General features: G+C 35.8%; 1 protein-coding gene across 1 annotated transcript in view; it reads right to left on the minus strand.

The window, feature by feature from the left end:
• Positions 1 to 15,172, minus strand: part of CDHR3 (cadherin related family member 3) — a 28,884-nt gene that overhangs the window by 3,961 nt on the left and 9,751 nt on the right. The window contains exons 4-18 of the mRNA XM_072401674.1: positions 14,730 to 14,821; positions 13,748 to 13,845; positions 13,544 to 13,648; positions 13,126 to 13,274; positions 11,987 to 12,176; positions 11,327 to 11,498; positions 10,026 to 10,128; positions 9,839 to 9,937; positions 8,289 to 8,518; positions 7,419 to 7,590; positions 6,616 to 6,866; positions 4,011 to 4,186; positions 3,449 to 3,462; positions 2,710 to 2,741; positions 2,073 to 2,121 (exon numbers count right to left, since the gene is read on the minus strand). Coding sequence (XP_072257775.1) covers positions 2,073 to 2,121; positions 2,710 to 2,741; positions 3,449 to 3,462; positions 4,011 to 4,186; positions 6,616 to 6,866; positions 7,419 to 7,590; positions 8,289 to 8,518; positions 9,839 to 9,937; positions 10,026 to 10,128; positions 11,327 to 11,498; positions 11,987 to 12,176; positions 13,126 to 13,274; positions 13,544 to 13,648; positions 13,748 to 13,845; positions 14,730 to 14,821 — 1,932 coding nt within the window. The remainder of the gene's footprint in view (positions 1 to 2,072; positions 2,122 to 2,709; positions 2,742 to 3,448; positions 3,463 to 4,010; positions 4,187 to 6,615; positions 6,867 to 7,418; positions 7,591 to 8,288; positions 8,519 to 9,838; positions 9,938 to 10,025; positions 10,129 to 11,326; positions 11,499 to 11,986; positions 12,177 to 13,125; positions 13,275 to 13,543; positions 13,649 to 13,747; positions 13,846 to 14,729; positions 14,822 to 15,172) is intronic.

Consider the following 15,172-nt stretch of genomic DNA (forward strand, 5'->3'; position numbering starts at 1 on the left):
CTTAATTTCTGTCTCCTTGATGTTTATTAGATGTTTGTTTGGATTGGTAAGTAAACCACTTATTTACAGTTTTGCTTCCTGTCTTGATGTATTCTTTTTTTTTTTTTTTTGGTGTTTTTGTGTGGGACATGTTAGGGATCTGTCTGCCTTCATGTATTTAATTTCTATACAGAAGAGGAGGATTTGTATCTATCCTGGATTGTCCCATTAACCATAAATATTTGCAGGACATTAGTCTACATATACCGTACTCAAAGTAACAACCTCATAAATTTTATAATTATTTTAATCATTGCTCCGTGTCAAAAATGTCTCGTGTAGATAACAAGGATCAATGTAGCTGCTTAAATATGTTCTGTTGCAGCTTTTAGGCACGGCCCATTCTGGTAATGTTCTGAACAGTTCTACCCTCTGGTTGATTATATAGTGACATATACCAATATAAAAACCATACAATACATACTTCAGCAGCAGGGGAATTTGTATGGCATTTGTGAGCCTTTGCAGCTCAGCAGGCCTCTTCTGTCAGTGCCGTCCCATCTAAATAATGTGCCAAGGAAGTACTCAGGCACCAGGACACCCTTAGGAAATGTCCCATTCACTTTTGCTACATGAACAATTGTTAGAATATTGCGTGACTGAGCTGTGGTTTGTTTATTATTAAAGTTGTTTGCAAAGATACTGAAGAATGCCATTTACTTGTAAATAGAGTTGGAAGAGCTATGTTCTTGTTTTGTTCTCTGTTTACAGATGCATTAACTGAACTGTGGTATCCTTGCTTGCTCACAGACGGGAGTGGTAACCATAAGATCCTTTTAAAATAATCTACTTATCTGATATGTTCATAATGGAATGGTGTTGATTGCCCAACAAAAGCACTTCTTCCTCATTAGCAAATGTCTTTTATCGTACCTATTTAAATAAATGTGTGCATACAATTCTCTATTACATTTACAAACGTGTGCAAATCCACTATCTGTCTATCCACTATCTATGTTCAGACTGGCAGAGTAGATACTGCTTCCTAATGCCAGTAAACTGCTGCCTTGGGGGAGGTGCTATGAATGGCGGTGGCGGTGAGTGGTTCAGTACCACAAGCACTACCGTGTTTCCCCGAAAATAAGACACTGTCTTATATTTTTTTTGGCTCCCAAAAACACACTAGGTCTTATTTTCAGGGGATGTCTTATTTTTCCATGAAGAAGACTACAGTACACATTTATTGTTGAAAGTCACTGACACACACGCTGCAGCCAGCATAAAGGACACACACGCAGGATCAGATATCTGGAGCTGTCTCGGTGAGTACTTTTTTATTTACCGGTAAGTATGCTTTTATTTTCTTTTTCTCCTAGGTCTTATTTTCGGGGTAGGTCTTATATTAGGGCAGGTTTACAAAATAGTGCTAGGTCTTACTTTCGGGGTAGGTCTTATTTTCGGGGAAACACGGTAGTTGCATTAAGAACCAGCACTGCAAGGTGCCAGCTACCAGGAGTCACCCGGGATCACTTGATCTCCAGCAATCTCCAGCATTATCTCCTGCTACTCTGTTAACATTAAAACATCACCCAATACAACCACAAACAACTGGATCAGGAAATTGTTTCACCTAAATAAAGCCTGATTTATTAAAGCTCTCCAAGGCTGGGGAATTATGCACTTTTATCAGTGAACCTGGGTGATCCAGCAAACCTGAAATGGATTTCTTAAAGTCATTTGCTATTTGTTAGCAAATTTTTTCAATCCTGGACCCGACCCATTCCAAGTTTTGGGATCACCCAGGTTCGCTGATGAAAGTGTATCTTCTCCAGCCTTGGGGAGCATTATTAAATCAGGGCCATAGAGTCAGATGTATAAAAAAGAGCCCAGTTTTGCAAACTCCTCTACTTCTGGGTTTAAAAACTTTTATTTGCTAATTTAATCATTTCTTCGGCAATTTTCCATTTATATATATATTTGTACAGTCTTTATAATCATGTGAGATTTGTGCACTTTCCAAAAGTATAAATTAGTGTACATGTTGCTTGGTATTTCTGAATAAATTATGTTAACAGAGTTTTATATATACTTACTTGGATCTACAGCTTCTCCATCAAAGACTGTGTTCATTTTAGTCATCTCCTATGAAATAAGCAGAACATGCTTGTGTGACTGTTTGTGTATATGAGTATAAATATATATATACACATAGCAGCATAGCAGCTGACTGCCTCATGGCTCCATTAATCAGGTAGAAACAGACAGAAACCTCAGGTTGAGCTGTCCAAGAAGCCATTGCAGTTACCTGGACCCATGAACGGAAACATTAAGCTCCACCTAACAATTCAAAAATACAATGCAAAATACAAATATGCCCTGCTATAAATTGCACATACCCAACCAACAACATTTTTTTTTTGTGTACAAACTACACTAAATCTTACCCTTAAGTACACAACTGTGGAAGAATATATTCTTCTTTATGAGATTTGGTATATATTTTTTCTTTGTGGGAATTGCAATTGTGTCTGACAATCCTCCACCGCTTTTATTACCCCTAATTCTTTTATTCTTTATTGCCACCATTGCAGTACAATGGAAATGGTCCATGTCTCAACTGATCCCTCAGATATCATATGTATAGCTGTATAGCAATAATTCCTAGTTTGGTTCCGTGATAACTGGATATTTTACTTTTTCCAAGTACATTTATTAGAAGTGACAACTTACCCACACAACATCTTGCTTAACCTTCTTCTTTTCTGCGAAAGAAAATTTAAAACATGTTTATGTACATACATTATGATTGTTAGATGATTTCATTGTGATTTGATGCAAGATCGCTTTGTATTTCTCCTATACTACATGCATATGCCGTTTCAAATATTAAGCCATTGTTTCAATTTTTGTTTTGCTAATTATTATCTTTCTCTATTTCATTGTTATATAATTCTTTGCTTCATGTTTTTAATGCATTAAAATGTGCAGCTTTTCATAATATACAGCCTTGAATTGTAGGCTATGGCTTATTTTTTTATTAGGGGGAAAATTAGATATTTTACTGTGTTTGAGACAGTTACCCAGATGGTAATAATCACTTAAAAGGAAATTGTGAAAATAATTCTGTCGTTATACAAATTATTACAGAGCTATTACGAGCTAATATTACACAATAGATAACATGTATGACTGTGTACTTTAACATTGTACAGAGATTTATTGTAGTTCATGGTCTTGTCAGTTAAAGTGTTTTGTGCAGATTACTGCCATTTTGGTATTTTTTCTTTTCATCACATATCAATATAATTCAGAGGATTTTTAGATACTGCAGACTTTTCAGACTAAATGATGTACATTTGAAAATCTACTTATGGGTAAATTTAATTTTGGAAATATTTATCAAAATGTATTGGGTATCCAATTTTCTAAATCAAAATAGAAGTGCATACATAATCAGATGTTTACTTACCCACTGGTTGTATTCTAGGGGGAAAAAACATATTCATGTTAGAAAAATACTATATATAACACTGGTACAGACTAACATTATATAACACTGAACATTGTGCATATAACCAGTTAAACTAAGTCAATAAATACTCATCTGTAGGAATATTTATATTTAGAAAAATCATGAATTTCTGCTAAGTAAACTGTAATTTTTCCATATCTTACACATCGTTGACCACTTTTAGTTTTCAAGTGTAAAGGCTCTATTTATAAAACAGGGAATCTGACATTCCCTCAAACATTCCCTATCGGGAATCAAGTACTGCCATTGAAACACATGGACCTGGAAGATTCCCACCAAGGAATGTTTAATTCCATGTTTTATAAATTGAGCCCTAAAAGTTATAAATAGTTCTGGTTTTATTTATAAGTCAACCCATTCAAATGTTTCCTAAACTGTGAAAGTTATAAAAATATCTAAATAGCCACACATTTCTTTCTATACCAAATGACGAATCAGTGTTGTTGCAAACATATCAAACACAACAGCAAAATAAAATAATTTTGATCTGAATACTCACAGCATTTCAGTGTCTGGCTTGGGACTGCTCCGGCATGGGCAGTATTTTGCAATAAGGTAACCCAAAAGTCCAAGAAAGCCAAGAAGAAGCAAAGCACCAACTGTGGCCACAAAAGGCACATACCATGCAGAGTCTGAATACACGTTTTTACTACTCACTACATAGATAACACTAGGCTGTAAAAAAACAAACACAAATTGTCAAAATCATGCCTGTCATAATTATTTATTATTCATATTATTTTTACTGCATAACTTTTGATTTATTAAATTATTTTTGCAAATTATAACCTGCAATACAACTATTTGATAAAATGTGCCTTAAACAATTGAATAATACTACTGGACCTTAATTGCTAGGAATGGATTCCTCCATCTGCACGGTGTTGCCCCATCTATAGACTAACCCAGTTTTTCTCAACCAGGGTTCCTTGAGCAATGAGACAATTGCGTATTCCCTGGTCATTTACCACTGACCCAATGATCTTTTGGCTGTCTGTATGGGTGATACTCGTCCCACCAACCAGCAATACAAGAGACATTCTTCCCATGATCACTACACCAGTGTAATGTGAGCTGTGAATATTGTTATCTTTGTCAGGATTTCCCTAAGACCTGACAGTTATTTCAAGAGTTCCCCCATGTTTAAAAAGGTTGAGAAATGCTGGTTAGCCTCTAAATCCTAATATCAGTGCGGCACACAAAACAGTGAGTTCAGTTGGCCATGGACTGGTATTTTAGAATAAAACTTATTGTACTTTTTTCCCAGATGTAACTACATGTGATTCTGTTTCCAGCTGTAACCAGAAAGGTTTAAAATACATAAAGGAAAGAGAAAAGCAGATTTTTTTAAAACAATGTCTGAAACAGTTGTGTAGTGTATTAGTTTAGATGTTCAGCTGTGTAGTGTAGTAGCGGTTGGGCTCAGTATTGGGCTTGTCAGCCTTGTAACAGCTGAACGCCCTTTGGTTATACCTTAGTGCATAAGATCTTTGCCAATAGTATAATCACCTTGTCACCTAGACAGCTCAGTAACAAATACAGGTTTCCATACATATCTGCAGATACACATCCTAAAGCCTTAATTGTGTGATATTGTGAATGTTAATCTTCAAGGGATAATGCAACTAGCTTTGTTCTAATAGAAGAGGAAAATGTAAGCAATTTAAAGGCTGCCATTGAAAACATCAGAGTTGACAGAGCAGAAAAAATCCTTTAGATTTTAAAGCCAATTAGTTACACAAACTATGTAAATAAAAAGTGACTGGACTTGGCCCTGCATTTCTTTTTTTCAAACAACTTTTACAGGTAATATCTGCTATGTGTCTAACCAAGCCCTACACCGTACTCCATGGTGTCCACTTACAAATGATAAGTTCTCCTTTAAATATGGTTTCCATATCCCCAAGACTGTCACTTATCTGGCCTCTGGGTGCTGCACAGTCTTTTTACAGCCAGGCTGCACATGTACTATAGATTTACTTACATGGGAAAGCCATCTTTGCTGTGAACTTCCCATAGGAGTGAATAGACTGTGGGCCTGATTTATTGAAGCTCTCCAAGGCTGGAGAAGATACACTTTTATCAGTGAACATGAGTGATCCAGCAAAACTGGAATCGGTGACTTTTAAGAAATACACTCCAGATTTGTAGGATCACCCAGGTTCACTGATGAAAGTATCTTCTCAGCCTTGGAGAGCTTTATTAAATCAGGCTCTGTATGTCACCCAACAGCCCCAGGGATCATAAACACGTAAGTGGCGGGTTAGAAGGGTTCGCTAGGGGAAGGGGGCATTACTTTTTAGGAGTTTGCCTTCAATTACAAAATTGAAGGCAAACTCTGCAAAAACAATCAAAATATGCACTCACTGAGAGCGCACAAAATTTTCTATTTGTCTTATACTTTACCCTACCTGTCAGAGATAGCTATATGTTCTCCTATTCACTTGTATTTGCTACCCCTCACAGCAGAAAGGTCAACTTATTATCAGGTGCAGAGTCTCTCCTATCATCTGCCTCCGCTGTGGAAAACCTAAATATATTTTGTTTTCTTTCTTGTAGTCTTGTTAGCATACTTTTTATTTGACAATTTTATGCCTGTCTATTATCCGCAATGAGCTGAGGCAAAAGACAAGACAACCTAACAGCTGATATTTCTGTTTTGAAAATGAGGGAATACAACAAAATAACATCATAAATCTTTATTCATGGTAGGTAAAGCTCCACTATTTTACCAGTTCAGGAGTGGAGGTCCTCAAATGTCAAAAGTTCTGTGCTGGGAACAATCAGTGCTGGTGCCAGAAACCAACATACCAATGTTTCATGCATTTTAGGGATTTTAGATCTCCTTGTAGTATAACTCAATATAACTGCCACTAAGAGCCACTATATATCTCACTAAACATATGACTAACAAAAATTCACATAACTGGAACACAAACGTAACTGTAAATCCTTTTTTTCTAAGAATTTCCCATAACCTTGTGAAGGAAAATAAGAATTATATAATAATTATCTGTGTAAAAATACAGTCAACTTACTGCAATTATTGATATGTCAACGTAATATTATAACTGATAGTGAATTATTAATGGTTGACTACTTACTGTAGTAGTTGTTGTAGTTGTAGTCAGGCCAGGAATATAGACATTAATATACAAAGTCACAGTACCAGTCTGAACTATGCCTATGGGCTGAGGCGAACCAGATATTACATTTCCATCAGTAATATCGACCATCAACTTGTAGTTCCAGATTTTGTCCACACCATTGGTGTAATCAAATGGATTGGCAAGGATTAGGCGGGAGATGTTGGACCCAGCAGAGGGTGATAAAGTAAAATGGTTGTTTACATTACCTGTAATTAACATGAACATAGGTTTAGATTTTATACTCTTGTGATATTACCAGACAAATACTTAGCAGTGTAGGTATCCTTTATACAGGTATATAGACATGACAATAATGGTCAATGCACAACGTGAGAAGCTGTATGTTACTGATATGTTGCTGTATAAGGATATAATACAATATAATACCAATATAATACAAAAATATAATATAAAATGTATTAAATATAAAAAAATTATAATAACCAATAACTATAGAAATTCTAATAAATGGTGGCTGTAATGGTAATATAAGCTCAGGCTTATATTAGCTTTTTGTTTTAGATCTAACTGCGTGACCCATGGACGGTGTAGTGCAGAGCTTGCATCTGTGTTCGGTGATGCCGCATACAGAGCTGGGCACCGGAGACCACCAGAGCTCACCACAAACCAGGGACAGTTCTACTTTAAGTGAAAAACCCGAAAAGTTCTGTTTATTGCAAACAAAATGATCATCATTTTTTTAACACAGTATAGTATATTCACAGTATGGAGTTATTGTACACCAAAAGAAAATATACCTGAATTGATGAAATACTGGAATGATGTGTATCCAGAATCTCGATCTGTACAAGTTAGCTTAAAGTTCTGGATATTTGATCCTGTTGCTTGATCCACTGGTACAGACAGAGTGTATGAATTTGGTGTACATATGGGTTTTTCATCATTAGCTTCCAATATATTCACTGTTACCTAAACAGTAAAGGTAATTAGTTATGTCCTGTGGAGTCATTAAATGACAGTGACACACCATTCTACAACTCTACATTGCTGTTGTACAAGACACAACAAATGCAAAACAGACTTTTTTTCAACATGAGGTTAAAGGGAACCTATACTAAAATATTATGTTGTCTGCCATTGCTGAACTTATTCTAAAGAATGGTATTCACCGGGATGCAAAGCTGATCTTCTGGTTTCAGTAGTTCCACAGACCTGAAACAAGCATTAGGATGACTGCCTCAATTAGCTGAACATCTAAACTACATACTCATTACGGGTCAGTGATTCCGGAAGAACACTAAACAGGTAATCTGTATTTCCTAGAACTAGGTCAGTAATGACAGCTTACATAATCACTTGGTATTTCATATTTACCTGTTTCAAAAAGAAAAAAAATCTGTGTATAAACACAAAATATGTGTATAAAATACCTCTATAAAATATGTTGATGTTGTCACAAGTTGGACACAAGCATGACAATTTTCAAACGCTTTTGACAGGTAGGAAAAAAATCCCCAAAGCTGCTCAAGATCGTTTTAAGTTATTAACAGAAGTTGCACTGATTAGAAAAAAATCATAATATTATTTAAATGCAGCTAAAACCATTTTTAATGATCCATAACTATCTACCAATGAAATTGTAGTTATAAAAATGTACAATTTCCTACTGAGCATGTAGAAGTCTTTGATCCAGAATCTGTAGCTTCTACTACAAGTTGATATTGCCGAGTAGTCTCATAGTCTGCATAATCAGCAAGCAGCAGTGCCCCAGTAGTTGGATTCATCCAGAAAATGCTTGAAGTTTGCAGTGTGCTGCCTCCGGATACAATTTTGTATGTAATACCAATGTAGGGGTAGTCTGCGTCCGTTGCATAGACTTGACCAACTTTTGTAGAAGCTGTTATGGCAAAAAAGACTAGGTTAGTAGGTATTTCATTATGGGTCTCATGAAATCTGCTCAGCCTAAAATTGCGGACATCAATACCTATCAAAGGTGAACTTACATACCAATACCAAAACCAATAAGAAAGCCATTCCATACAGCAGTGCATGCAGAGTTCTAGCATTTCTGTTGCAAATAGAGTTTCACCATAATAGAACTGCCCATCCAGGGCCTTATAAAACATTCCCAATTGTTTTGTTGGGGCTTATTTTTCCGAATTTTGAATGAACCACTGAGAATATACAGTGTTACATTGCCAAAGGTTATAAAAGATGAACAGTGGGAGGAGATAATAATATATTTGCTCATTTATGTGATCTTGCGATTGGAACAATTTGCTTTAAAGTGCCTTAACACAACGTATCTGATTGAAACCTTAGACTAACACGTCCAATTTTCATTGCTGAAACAATTTTTCATGATTGTTTCCAGCAACAGAGAATGACAGATGAATGAATGAGAGTTGTGCACACAGTTCTTGTTCTATAGAGATAGGATGACAAGCGAGTGGCACCCCCTTTGCTCCCCATACTTGGCTTGTATAATGATTGTTCCCCATCAGTCAATCCTGACCATCTATCAGGATGGATCCATGAGTTGCTGCTGTACACATGTCATGTGTGTTTGTCTCTTGTGTGTACATAGCCTAAGCCATACCAAAACTTTTGACTTACTGGAATGACTTAAGCTACATACACACGTGCAATATTTGTCATTGGAAAGGATCTTTCACGATCCTTTCCAACAACTAGGGACTAGGGATGCATGAATGAGTGTTGTACTCCATGCAGAGGGGAGGGGGAGAACGACAGAGTGGCACCCTGCTGCGGGCTCTCCCCCTTCGCTTCCATTAAGATCGTTCGTCGTCCATGGATCCACTAGGACGGTCATTCGGACGATGGACGACAGGCGCTGTACACACGCCAGATTCTCGTCCGATATCGGTTCTGAGCTGATTATCAGACGAGAACCATTGGACAAGTGTACGTAGCCTTAAACATACAATTCTGTGTAAAGTTTAGGTTTCTCTTCTTTTTTTTAACAGTCTGTAAGGGCATAATATTACAGCATATGAAGTGGAGTTCAAAGCTTCACCTCTCTGATAACAATAAATAAATAAAAAAATCATACTAAATCTACATGACCAACAAAAAGAAAAAGGAACCCAACCCCTAAAAATAAAAAAAGTATATATTTTTTTTTACGTACAGCTACTTCATACTATGTCACAATAAATTGGATTGTGCTAATGTTTAGTAAAATGAAATTACTTACGTGGTGCAAGTTCTGAAATATTGAACACATAAGAAGAGCTGTTGAATACTGGGGGATATTCATTGATTGGTATTGTTTTCACATAAACATAAATATTTTCTGAAAACAGAAAGGGATGTATTTATGTTTCAGTTTAAAGGTATATCAAAACACACTTTAGAATTTGAATGAAAATAATGCTACATACGACTATAATATGGGTAAGCGATGTCTTGTACTTTAACTGTAAGACTATATTCATTGCCAACACCAATGTTATTTGGGTCTTCATAGTCCAAGTTACCGGTCAACTGGAAATAAAAATGTAATGTGATTATTTCAAGACATGTATTACAGAAACAGTTATAAAGACAGCATGAAGGTGGTTAAGTATCTACTGCCTAATGGCCATGCTTGTTTATTTTAGGTTTCACAAGCAGCTCAAAGTTTCATTGCATTCTGTTTTATCAATTAAATCTGAAGGAAATGTTACAAAATATGTGACTCAGTGGGAAAGCCCCATTGTCTGTACTGTGACATTACAGGGGAGTACCGGGATTCATCAGTATATCTCCCCAATATTCCCATCAGTTACTAATTACATATATAGCCAATTGGATCCTTTTAAGCGGTGAAAAACTAATCTTGTTAGCAATATGGTGACATTTGAGCTAACTTTTTTGGTGAATAAACCTTTGGCCTGAATCCTGAATTATTATAGCTCTCCATGGCTGGAGAAGATACACTTTTACCAGTGAACCCAGGTAATCCAACTAACCTGGAATGGAATTCCTAAAAGTCATTTGATATTTGTTAGCAAACGTTTTGAATCCTGGACCAGATCCATTTAAGGTTTGCTGGATCACCCAGCTTCACTGATGAAAGTGTATCTTCTCCAGCCACGGAGAGCTTAAATAAATCAGGCTCCTTGCATCAGTATGGTATTTAGTTTGGTTGTCTGAGAATAGATTGATCTATTTATGACCACTTCACACAATGGCAGTTCCACAATGTGTTCGGCAGCCATCTCCAGCCCATGGAATATCAGGTACAGGGTATGCCCCAAAACATTGTGTACCTTGTATGTACCTACCTGACAAAATCACCAGAATAATTTCTATAGTGCAGCAGCTTAGATCACTACTCCTGTGTAGCTGAGGCCTCCAAACTGTGTTTTAGGCTTTGTAAAATATTTTCTAATAATATTAATAATAAAATGTACTTAACCAGGTAAAGATACTCCCATCTTATCTCTAGCCTAATTAATTAAATATTCCAGGTTCATCAAAACAAACTGTGTACCAATTTATTTTCTTCGTGAAAATTTTGTAGCTTACATGAATAAGCAGTATTCTGAAGTCTTCTAGAAGCTGTAGTATGACCCTTATTATCTGTGCCTCTCTAATAATTGCACTACAACACTGGTTGTTAAAGAAGCAGCATCTGCACATTCAACACTGTGAACAGGGCCTAACATTACCCAGTGATAACATAAAAAACAAACCATACCACTATTCTGCCGGATCCTGATGGAAGAAGTTGAAATCGTTCATTGCTTCCAAGACCTGAGAGTCCAGTAAAATTAAATATGTTGTATTGTGTTTCAACATCAATGTCTGTGCACTCATTGCTGAGATCAATTATAAGAGCCCCATTTGTTTCAGTCTCTGGAACCGCTTTGCTGTTAAAAAAAAAAATGTATATGCACTTCATGAATTAAAACTTATAAATTAAAAAAAAATATTTTGGTGTCTACTTCATAGTTTTTCAAAAAAAAAAAAAAGATTTGACTAGCTGCAATCAGTCAAAATGTCACTCTCTAGTTATTTTAGTGCAGGTTAAACATCTACTACTTAGCTTCCCCCCATAGTTATAACAGAAGGTTTCCTTCTCTTGCTTGCAACAAATCCTGTTTCAACAATATCTTGTTAAACAAATCCCACCCACCCTTAAATCATATGATTATTTATTATCACCCTTATACATAAAATTATTTTTATAAACCTCATCTTAATAGAATAGCTCCAGTAATATCAGACTGTAATAACCCTGAGGCAAAAGGTAGGTAACATTCATCATTACATATCCTTTACTCTTGCGTACTCACAGTTTGATATCTCCCAATTCACAGAGGATATGTGACAGATAGTAAATTACTGGTTCTCTTACCTGTATGCATACTTTTTACAAAGTGGTGGATTGTCATTTATATCTTGAATGGTGATTGTTAAAGTTGTATAGTTTGACTGGCCCGCACTTGGACGGTCTGTTACTTTGATATCTATTGTTATAACTGGATTAAGCCTGAACGGGTCAGCTTCACGGTCTATCCTCTTGGCAATCTGAATTACACCAGTCACTAAAAGTTAAAGTAAGAAAATTGAAGCAACACATAACACAGTGGACTCAAAATTTCATTCCTCTCTTTGGTTTTAATAACAACTGCTGTAAAAGAACAAAATTTTCAAACCCACCACTCCTCTATGCTGTACAGCATCTACTTTGCTATGTTCTGACTTATTCACTAAATATTATTAAGAGAGATTATATTTTGGCAAAGTGTCTTTTACCAGCTTTTACAAAGAAGTAAAGTAATAAGTATCTAATATTGAATGTTTTCATATTTTTTTGATGATACTGTCATTTTGTAACAACATATGCTTTGCAGGTCAATGTTGTTCTGTCTTTGAGCACCGTACCTTGGAGTATACAGCAGTACACATGCTAGACTTTTGGTTGAGACAAGCATGACCATTTTTCCTGGAGTTTTTAGTCCTTTTTAACTTGGAGGAACCCTTGAAATAACATTCAGATCTTCAGGAATCACTACTATAATGCTAGAATCACAGCTCACTGTACATTAGTGTGGAGGTCAGTGGGAAGAATTGCACTCTCACAGATGGCCAAAAAGATCATTGGTGTCAGTGGTAACTGACCTGAGAGGTACAAACTGCTCATTGCTCAAGGAACCCCTAACAACCTCTAGAGGAACCCTAAGGTTCCAAAGAAACTTGGTTGGAAAGCTCTGATCTAGCAAGAATTGTAGTCTGGCATCTATTGTACTTCCTAATTTGAGTGTCATATCTGACTGACAATGCCACTAGCTAAATTCAGAGACAGGAAGAAATGCAATACAAGCACCTTTGGTCCATAAAACAGATGTCCACTACTTTTGTCTATATGCTGTTTGTTTTCACTTATCACCCTGATTGTTCCTATAAATTGTTTTGTTCAATAAAGGTTTGGTTGGGTTCAAACTATTAATATTATTACAAAGATACATAAAAAATAAGTAGATGGAATCTTACATTGATTAATAGAGAAATACTGGTTTGGGGTGTTAATGCTGTAGTACAAGGTACTAACAAATCCAGCAGCATCTGGGTCCACAGCTGTTATATTGGTGAGTATAGTTCCTGGACTCTGTTCCTCAGGAATGGTAAATGAAGTGGTTGTTCTGAAATTAGGATAAACAAAACCATTAAAGTCCCTTTCCAATATTTCACTGTTATTGGGAGAATTTCCAAACCATCAAATAAGTAAAGAACCCCATTATAAATGCAGTATGTGGCATTCTTAGACATATAAAAGTTGCCATTGCTGACTTTAGAAATACCTTGCTTTCCCAAACAGATACTGTCGTTGATGTCTCAGTTTTATCTATCCCACAACACAATTCTATTTCATAAAAATATGCTGCATGTAAATGTATTAAGAGTTACATACGTAATGAAGTATGGAGTTTCATCATTGATGTTGGTTATGAAGACTGTCAGACTTCCATTTACAGACAATCCTCCAGAGTCCGTCACTGTCACTGTCAATGGATAACTGTAAAAACAAACATCTGTTTAGTTTCATTTTTGTTAATTGTGTGCCTTTCTATTAACCTCTACTTTTGACAGATGACAAATTAATCTGGATGATTACCTGCGTTGGTCAGTTTCATAATCAAATATTTTTGTAGATTCAATGTCTCCCAGGGTAGTAGATGACACAGTAAATGGGGAAGATGGAGTCAGTGAATACTGCAAAATATTTCAAGTTAGTACCTTTTATTGTCATTGGCTTGGGTATTGAAAAACATTCTAGCACTCTTAAACAGAAGGAAATTAATAAACCAGCAAATTATTAATAGATTGTTCAACACTTATTCTACAAACATTTAACTTCCAAGTTATTCATTGTAGCTTTAACGCACATTTTCAGTTCCTGCCACCACCATCCAACTCATTCTTCATTCACTTTAACCATCATTGGCCCCTCCTTCTCCAGCCAACATCATGGACATATTTAACATTCAGGTAATGGTTTTCAATGTAGGATACTCCAGGCATAGCTATGTCCTGATTTGACTGCTCACAATAATTATACCTCTATGTCCGTTTAATTTTTTTACCTGAAGGCAGCTGAAGCTTTTTGTTTGATTGTCTCCTGGTCTAAGAAAGAAACAATTACAGGGACAGGAAAAGGGGGTAAGTATCCTCCTGGGGACATATGGGTAAGATTTTCCTTGGCTTTGCTGAGATGTCTAGTCACATTCTTTGTGTTCCCAGCACATAAAATGAATCAGTATTTTCCCAATGGGTATTAAGACAAAAAGGTATTAATGAAAGAGGTTCTAACCATTCTAACCCTAAAAAGCAAGAATAAACTGTCGGTTGTCCTATTATAATTAGGATAATTGTTGGCAACCACAAGTCTGTGCAGTTTTAGTAAACCTCAGACCAACAGATCATGGATTATATTGTGTATTTTATTTCTACAAAACTATATGAAAATAAACTGTTCACCTAAAATAGGTTGATGTTTATCCATATATTGCAGATAACTATTTCTGATTAAAAAATAGGTGAAAAATATTTATATTGGTTATCCACTATATAATGATAATGAACACACAGACACTTGCCTTTAGTGTATTTGCTGGGTCTTCAGGATCAGATGCCAGAACCTGATATATTATTCCTTTAGGTGATCCTTCTACGATGTAAATTGTCACTGCTACAATAGAAATACATAGCTTACTAAATATACAACATTATATCAGTATTAACTTTGCACCATTTTATCTGATAGCCAGATGTTCTGGACACACATATTTAAATTGATACCAGAACTGTCCGATTTCAAATAGCCCAAAGGCCATTTTTGTTAAAGTGAGGCCTGCGTCTAAAATCATGTTTGTTTTTTTTAAGTTTGCAATGCAAAACTATCAAATTAAAAAAATATAATAATAAAATAACAAAACAAAAAGTATTAAAGTGGTACTCGGTACAGAATTTTTTACTGGTTCTGGTGTATATGGAGCCCTTATTTCTTCTTAGGTGTAAGAATAAAAAAAGAAAGAACATG

This window comes from Pyxicephalus adspersus, chromosome 2, assembly GCF_032062135.1.
Source record: "Pyxicephalus adspersus chromosome 2, UCB_Pads_2.0, whole genome shotgun sequence".
In the NCBI taxonomy this organism is placed as follows: Eukaryota; Metazoa; Chordata; class Amphibia; order Anura; family Pyxicephalidae; genus Pyxicephalus; species Pyxicephalus adspersus.